We start from the raw sequence: 8,562 nt of genomic DNA, 5'->3' as shown, positions 1-8,562 counted from the left end.
AACACATCCACCTTTTTCCAAAGAAGACAATGACAAAGACGCGCCTCTTCAGAGGGTAGGATTTCTGGGCAATGTGCAGGCCTCTTTGGCATGTCTGTAGGTGTCTTTTCTTGGTCTAAACTAAAAGATAACTTACTTGCTACCAGCACACCCATTAGTCAATTATGCAGATAGAACCAGATAACCAGTAAGAGGTCCTTTTTTTCTGGTGAGGAAGATTAGCCCTGAGCTAACATCTGTTGCCAATCTTCCTCTTTTTTTTTTTTTTCTTGGTGAAGAAGATTGGCCCTGGGCTAACATCTTTGCCAATTTTCCTCTGTTTTGTATGTGGGACACTTCCACAGCATGGCTTGATGAGCAGTATGTAGGTCTACTCCCTGCATCTAAACCCACAAACCCCAGGCCACTGAAGCAGAGCATGAGAACTTAACCACTACACCACTGGGCCAGCTCCATGAGGTCCTTGTAAAAGCAGAGACTGAGGTACACATAGCATCCACAGCTTTGTAGAAATGATCAACCCAACTGAGCAGGAATAACAAAATTTCTCTTTTCTGAGAATGAAAGAAGTTTCCTGGCTAGCAAGGAGGAACTCCCTTATCCATTACTTTCCCTCATGCTTCTATCTGCCTTCTGGAAGATTCTTCTTTGTCCTTCTTTCTCCCTGGACTCATCTAAGATGGAATTGGGGGAGGGCAATCTTCCTATTTGGCTGTGGAATCTTTTAGGGGTTTACCTGTTTAGGGGTTAATAGTCACTGGTTGCTACATATCAAGCTTGGGAAGTATTTGGCAATATAGTTCCTCCAAAAAGCTAATAGGTTTCCAATATTGTCTGGAAGAGTATTCATGGCCAAACATCTCATCTGTACATAATATTCAAGCATGAAGAGTCTGCCACACTAACCCACGTTACACTCTAGCCATCCTAAACTTCTTTCATTCCCTCCAGCTCCTCACGCCCCAGGGCTTTGAACATACAAGTCCAACAGCCTAGAACACAGCTTCCCCTGCTCTTGTCTGCTCATCTTTAAGGGTTTTGATTAAATGGGACTTCCTCTGTGAAGCCTTCCTCGATGACCTTCAATGGTATTAATTGTCCCTCACCTGCACTTCCCCAGCAGAGCACTTACCAACCCTCCTTGTTGTCTTAGACGCAGTTACCCGGAAGCAGAGCCTGAGGCAGGGATTCAGAGGTGGCTGACTCTTAGGAGGAGTGATCTTTAGGAAAACCTGTAAGGGAGTACGGGAAACAGTATAAGGAAGGGCAGTGATTCTCCACTTGTGATTTCCCAAAGGAGCAGCATTAGCGTCACCTGGGAACTTGCTAGAAATGAAAAGTTTCAAGAGCCACCCTAGAAACTCTGCAAGGGAAACCCAGGAATCTGTCGTTGAACCAGCCTTTTAAGTGATTCTGATGCACCCTAAAGTTTGAGAACTGCAGAGTAAGGGGCCAGAGTCAAACAAGGATGTGATCCCAGGCAAAGTCTAGCCTTGGCCTCACCCACAGATGACTCCGGAGCATAAATTGTACCGCTAAGTTGTCCCCGCCTCTGACAAGAGGGCAGCCTTTTGCACGCCTGTATCAGCCACTCAGTGACTACAGGCTTCCCCTGGGGGAGAGGCTGGTGGTTCCTTGGGTGAGGCAGCTCTTGTCAGCTGAGAGCGATTTTCCCAAGAAGGGGCAGCCGAGGGCAGGGAGACGGGTGGGGAGGTCAGGGTTGAGGGAGCAAATGCACCCATCCAGGAAGGGGGATCTGGGCATTTGTGGGGTACCAGCAGCATTTACTACCATTGTTCTTAGTTGTTCATTACCTCCGTCCTCGCCACCACACTGAGAGTTCCGGTGATCCAGAACAAGTTTTTTCCTGCTTATTATTGACTCTTCAGTGCCTAGCACAGTATGTGAACCATAAAAACCATTTACACAATTAACTGATTAATCAAATACTAATTGAGCGCCTACTATATCTTGAGCACTGTTTCAGGGTCTCGTCACTTAGACACGAACAAGACAAAGCACCCAGCCTCATGGAATTCTTTGCTCTCATTGGGGAGATGACAATAAACACAAAAACATTATATACATGCATATGTACATATGTGCACAGGTACATAGGATAATGTCAGATATTGATAAATGCTATGGAGAAAAACAAAGCAGAGTGAGAGGAAAGGAGAAGTATGGGGTGTTATTTTAGATGGAGCAGTCAAAGAAGGATTCTCTGAGAAGGTGACATTTGAGCTGGGATATGAATGATATGAGGAGAACATCTGGCGGCAGCAACTTTTATGTAAATTCAAAGTTATTTCAAAATAAAAGTTTGTTTATAAGAAGAATATCTCAGGGAAGTGCATTCCAAACCCAGAGAATAGACGGATGAATCACAGGAAACACCTGGCATTTCTATACTGATAAAGCAGGAGGTGGCTGCGAGAGATGGACAGGTGGCAGGCTGCTTACTGTTTTCATTTATTTTTTAATTAACTTTAAACATTTATCAGAGTATACATGCACAGATTTAAAAAAATCAAAGGGGCTGTAATAAAAAGCAGCTGTCCTGGTCCCAGTCCAGTCTCTCTCCCCAAAGGTATCCACGGTGACTGCTTCTGCCTTAGTGTAGCTCACTTCACCCCAAGTATAGTTGTATAACATTTTTGGTTCCTTTATTGGTTTTCTTTGTAACTTTCAATAGCATCTTCAAACCTCTAGCTCTCCTTCCATCAGCTGTGGACAGCATATCTTGCTGTTCCCTTTGTAATATCAGGATGCTGCACCCCTGCCATCCTTCCCCACCTTGCACTACCCAACTTCTATCCTTACCCTAGACAGTAGGAAAAGAACTTGCAAGCACTTGGGTGAGATAGGATAGGGGTTTTCAGAGACTGAAAGAACGTTAGTAAGGCTAAAGTTTAAATAATAATGTGAAGATGTGTTTTATAACCGTATTTGGCTTTCAATGCTTTTTCTATAGATTGCATCTAAAAGTAGAAAACTATTAACTAGACCATGTGAAAACATCAAGGGGAAATTACAAGATGGTAGGCACTACATCACTTTGTCTACGTCTGCTTGGTTTTCACCGTCTCCTTGACTTATACCCATGTGGGTGCCTCAGAAGAGTTTTTCTCTTTTAACCTATGTCCCTCGGAAGAAGAGCATAGACAAAGGTGAGGCTGGTTTGGTACCACTGACACCCAGCTCAGTTCTACTTCTGGCAGAGAGCTCAAATATCTTCAGAGCCCCTAAATCCTGCCATGTCATCTTCTCATTCATGATCATGTTTTGCTGCTGAGCACCTGGGCGTCATCAGAGTGGCTCCAAAATCGAATCACATGGAAGTTTCATAGTTGTCTCTTGAGATCTCATGGAAATTCCTCCTACTCTGAGAAGTGTCATCCCTTCTCCAACTCACAGCTCACAGGGGCTTGTCCCAATAGCCGTGTTTGTGCTACACGACCCTGTCTCTGTGACCAACTGGTTGGGCCAGGAAGTGGTACATGACACAATCAGTTTGTCTCTCCTGGAAATTTAGAATTCAGACTAAAACTGCTCAGTTTAGTCTCTTGGATAGAAAAAACACAAAAACTCAAAATCTAGCTTCCATCTTGAGAATCAAAGAGTAAAGAAAGCAAAACAATCTTTTTCAACTAAAAACATGAAAAGAGGCAGAGATAAAAATGGAGTGACTGTCAAGACTCCTGATGGCTTTTATTGCCTGATTTCATTTCCTTGACGAAACCTGATTGTGTCTTTGCCCAAAGTTTCCTTGAAACCCCACCATATCCTTATACCAAATCCCCCCATTAAATTAGCTCCAGTGAGTTTCTGCTACTTACAGTCAAAATGTACTAACAAAATATCCCCTACTCTGTAACGGGCTCCTTGTGGCGTAGGAACCACACCTTCGTATTCTCCAAAGTGCGAATCAGAATGCCTTGTACGTAGTAGGCACTCAAGAAGCGTTTATTGAGTTGAATCAGATGTCAGCACCCCTTCGTAAATGACACAACAGCTTCCAGGGAGCAGTGACCCCTCCTCCTGAGGTGAGGTTAACTCGGATGGATGAGAGGATGAACAGAAAAAAGCACGGACGCACCATGCCAGCTACCCTACCGGCTGAGAGTCCGACAGAGGAAAAAAAGAAGAAGCCGTAACAAGAGAATCAAACGTCAGTTTTAAGCTGTCTGAATGCCTCCCAGTCTCCCGCCACGTAAGTAGGATCAGAGAAGATCGTCAGCAGACACAGAAAAAGTCTGGCTCCATCACTATGAGAAGAGAGAGTGCTTTGAATCTCTTGGGTCCCTGATTGATCTGGTGAAAGAGCCCTCTGGTGGTAAAAATGAGCAATTACATCTAGGCTTAGACGCTGATTCTACGCACCTCTGCACACACACCTACACATTCAATTGAATGAAAGGATGAGGTCACCCCCTAGTAAGTGGGGAGGCACCATTGGGAGCTGACTGACGGCCTCCCTGCCTCCGCACACCCACTCCAGTCAGGTGTTCTGACTTGCTCCAAATGCAGGTTCAGGACTCCCCACACTCTGTGATCAGCTTTGGCCAGGGCAGGTCTTGCAAAGGATCATCCTGCCTCACCACGTCAAAGGCTCAGCATAAAGCTTCATTCTTGTCACATGCGTCCCTTGCTCTCCTTCAGAAAAATTGTCCACATCCTGACCCATGATTTCCACCTTCATCTTCCCAAGCTCTCCCCCCAGCCCCGCACTGTCCCACCTGGATACCTGATTCCTTCTGCTGGACCTCCCGGGCACCACACCTTGTCTGTGGGGCCTACACTACAGAGCTGAGGAGGTGGAGACGGAGCTGCTGTTGTGTTACTGTGGGTCTGCTGAAGGCAGTGACTGGAGCATACTCTCCCTACGGCCCAAAGCCCATTGACGTTCCACCGACACGGTCCTGATTTGAGAAAAGACATTTCTCACCCTTATCGGAGTAAGTGAAGAAACAAACAGATCCTTGAATGGCTGTTTTGGTCATTATTAATTATTTCATGTTATTTAAATATCTGAGGGGGAAGGAAGGAAAATTCCACTCATTTAATAATCCCTCCCAGCAAAGACCCACTTCACCTCCATGTTACATATGGCTTTTTCCTTAAAGATAAACAAACAAACAAAAAAATAAATAATCAAGGCCGGACACTTTATTGAGAAGGAAGTTTTCTTTTTAGGAAAGGAAGAACACTTAAGTAGCTTATATAGAAGGCTTTGTATACTTTCCCCCATTATTTCCTGCCATTCTTCAGGGGCATGGCTAGCGTGGCTCTGGTCCCAAGTTTATCTGTTCCATTTTGGTTGTGTGGCAAATTTTCAACATTTCTACTTCCTGCCCACAAATCCATGGACCATGACACATGCATATGCAATTAAATGAATAAAGTGCACAAATTGACAGTATACATATACACAGGCAGGTAGACCCACACATGCACAGAGCGATGCATCTGCAGCAAACATAGCCACATGGCTCACAACATTGCATGCAGGCACAGACACGTATTTGCATACCTGCTTCACTTCAACAAATTCGCAGGTACTCAGAGCTCGTAACTAAATTGGACACAGCACAGGCAAACATTCAAACACAATACACCATGACTATATCTTCAAACCTGTGCATGAAAGTGCGTATATGTCTAATACCAAGAACCAAATCTTCAAGTGAGTTTAACACCAAAGAAAAAGTAGCAAAGTCACTGAGAAGTTGTGAGCTGCATTTGGGAACTCTTCAATACGTTGCTGCTACTCACTCATCTGTAAGGAATCTCTCAGACTGACAGCCAGAGATGACACCAGGGGACTATATGTGTTTGAGTTTACCTCCCATTATATTTTTGTCCAGTTAAATAACATTCAAACATGACAGTTGGTTATGGACACATCTCAGGGACTGCAGAAACAGCCCAAGCAACCTCAATTCCAAAGACCCAGCCTCCGGGCATCTGTTCCATCATGCTGTAGGAAAAAAATAATATTAAAGGCGTTCTGTGGACTGTCCTTAGTCAACTCAGTGTGTCTCATGGCTGTGCCAGAATGCATAGTAACAAAAATTGGCTTAAACGCTGTTTTGCAACACTGACTATTTCGAAGGGAGAGTCTCACTAGCTTTCAGGTGTGCAGTGGCATGTGCACTTTGGACTAACAAGGAGAGCAGACCTAACTTCACCTGCCTCCTAGTCTAACTGAGACAAGGATTTTAACAAATGAATATCCCAAGCACCCTTGGAAAGAATCTGACATTTTTGGTGGCTCTCCCGCCTTTAATCTATCGCCTCCGCACCCCCAAATGTAGGGATATTAATATATATGTGAATTCAGAGACCGGTACTCACACCCCTTTGCCCCAAATCCCTGATATGTGTACAACAGAGTCTATATACGTTTAGCTCCTTCTGTCTTTTAGGAATACACAATCATGTATATGAACAGTTCCGGCTCTGATCTGAGCACGTTGTCTCCGGTGTAAACCAGAGCTCCAGAGAAAGGAGGGTAGACATATTGGTTTGTTTTCTGGGGAACCAAATTGAGATAGACTATACACAGATGTGCCTGTGAGAACACTTTTTGCCCGCCCAAGTGAGACATAGAAACGTCGCCCGGAGTCGCCGGTCCCTTTAAGAAGACTCGGTCTTCCCCATGGGCTCCAGCAGCGCCCGCAGCAAAAGGCAAACTTGCCTGGCTCATTGGCGGGGGGAAACGCCGCGTTGGGTGGGAGCGAGAGAGCCCCAGAGTGCGCTGCGGGCTTCTTTCCCCTTCCCCTTTCCTTAACCCTTCCGGGAGCGGAGGAACGGAGCCGTGCTGCAGCGCCAAGGAGCCGGGGCGCTGACTACCCTCGGCTCCCGAAACTTTGCGCGGAGCGTGGGCTTGACTAGGCAGAGCCGAGCCGGCTGGCTGGTCTGGGAAGGGACGGGGGGAAGGGCATGGGGGAGGACCGACCCTTCAGCACCCCAGGTCTCCAGGCCGGGCGCTAGAAAGGCGGGGGTGCAGCAGCAGCAGCAGAGAAGCTGTCCCTTCAGCACCACGGACCTTTGCCCTCCGGTGAAACCGTCCGGCCCCCGCCCCAGGACTGTCTTTTCTCCAGTTTGAGCGGGGGTGTCGGGAGCAGGCGGAGAGCTTTCCTGGGAGGCTGGGGAAGCAATGAACACTCTTCTCAGCGACTCGCCTCCCAGCAGTGCTATTTTTTGCCATCCGCCCTCACCCCCAGCACACGCGCTCGCACACAAACGCACGCACGCACACACACACACACAGACCTCTCTGGATTTCTTTGCCTTGAGTCTCCTGGGGCTGTGAGGAGCCAGGCGCATCTCAAACCGAGCTGGCATCTTCAGGCTCTGGAGCCATGCCCTGCACGGACCCTCATCCTTACCAAGCTCCTGAGGAATGAAAGGAACCCAGGGACCCTCAGAAAGCAGCAGTGATGTGGACCAATCCCCTGGAGCCTGCACCCTTCCGAGGGCCATAGGCGACCCAGAGAACAAGACAGAGCTCCTGACAGGAAATCCCAGCTTTCCCAAAGTCCCTGTGGATGCTGACAGAAGGAGACTCGGATTTTTGGAAGCGCCTGTCCTAGGTTATCCAGCTGCAGAGTGATTTTCCCCTCTGGCATTGAAGCTCCCTCTGCACCCCCAGCCATCCAGAGTACCATGAAGAATTATGAGGATGTGTGACAGAGGTATCCAGATGTTGATCACCACTGTGGGAGCCTTCGCAGCTTTTAGTTTAATGACCATTGCAGTGGGCACGGACTACTGGTTATATTCCAGAGGTGTGTGCAGGACTAAATCTACAAGTGATAATGAAACCAGCAGGAAGAATGAAGAAGTAATGACCCATTCGGGGCTGTGGAGGACCTGCTGCCTAGAAGGTATTTACAAATTCCTCTTACTGGTCCCAAATAATCCAGTTTCTGATATTCTGATGTTCCAGTGGGTGTTTGGGAGATGGAGGCAGTGATAAGGAAAGAGGAATAGCTCAAATTATTGCTGAGAACGTGCAGATGTCCAGACTGTTCCCAGCAAGACGAATGCTGTGTGGGATGAAGGGGTTGAGTCTTATTGATTGTTTTTTGTAAAAGCTTCATGAGATGAGATTTTGTGGCACTCTAGGCAGCTTCTGCAGTTGACAAAAGTCTTCAAATCCAAAATCCTTAGGCATATTGTGAACCGCTCTGGTCTCTGGCTTGAGATGGGGTCTTTGGCTATGCTTAAATTGCATTTTGGAGGGGAAGGAGAGGGAGGGAGGGGGAGGGAGGCAGAGAGGAGGGGGGACAAGAGAGAGAGTGAGAGAGACAGAGAAAGAGAGAAAGAATGAGAGTCCCTGACCTAGACTGGCACACTTTGAGCTATTTCCTTATTTCTCAACACAGTCTTATCAGTTTCTTCTGAGTTTGGTTTAACCAGATATTTCCATGAACTTCCATTACTAACCAGTTCTAGACTAACATGTGTGAACCCCTACATGAACACACAGACATTTTAAGAAAACGTCCTTATTAATACATCTTTCGCTATTTGGGATCAAAACAAAACCGAAGT

At 46.6% G+C, this 8,562-nt stretch overlaps 1 protein-coding gene across 1 annotated transcript in view; it reads left to right on the top strand.

Annotated features, from left to right (window-relative positions):
* The first annotated feature begins 6,599 nt into the window (after positions 1-6,599).
* Positions 6,600-8,562, top strand: part of CACNG3 (calcium voltage-gated channel auxiliary subunit gamma 3) — an 80,479-nt gene continuing 78,516 nt past the window's right edge. The window contains exon 1 of the mRNA XM_014829750.3: positions 6,600-7,892. Coding sequence (XP_014685236.1) covers positions 7,682-7,892 — 211 coding nt within the window. The 5' untranslated portion in view covers positions 6,600-7,681. The remainder of the gene's footprint in view (positions 7,893-8,562) is intronic.

Source organism: Equus asinus, chromosome 14 (assembly GCF_041296235.1).
Source record: "Equus asinus isolate D_3611 breed Donkey chromosome 14, EquAss-T2T_v2, whole genome shotgun sequence".
NCBI lineage: Eukaryota > Metazoa > Chordata > Mammalia > Perissodactyla > Equidae > Equus > Equus asinus.
The sequence above is the reverse complement of the archived record's forward strand: the minus strand, read 5'-3'. Positions and strand labels throughout refer to the sequence as shown.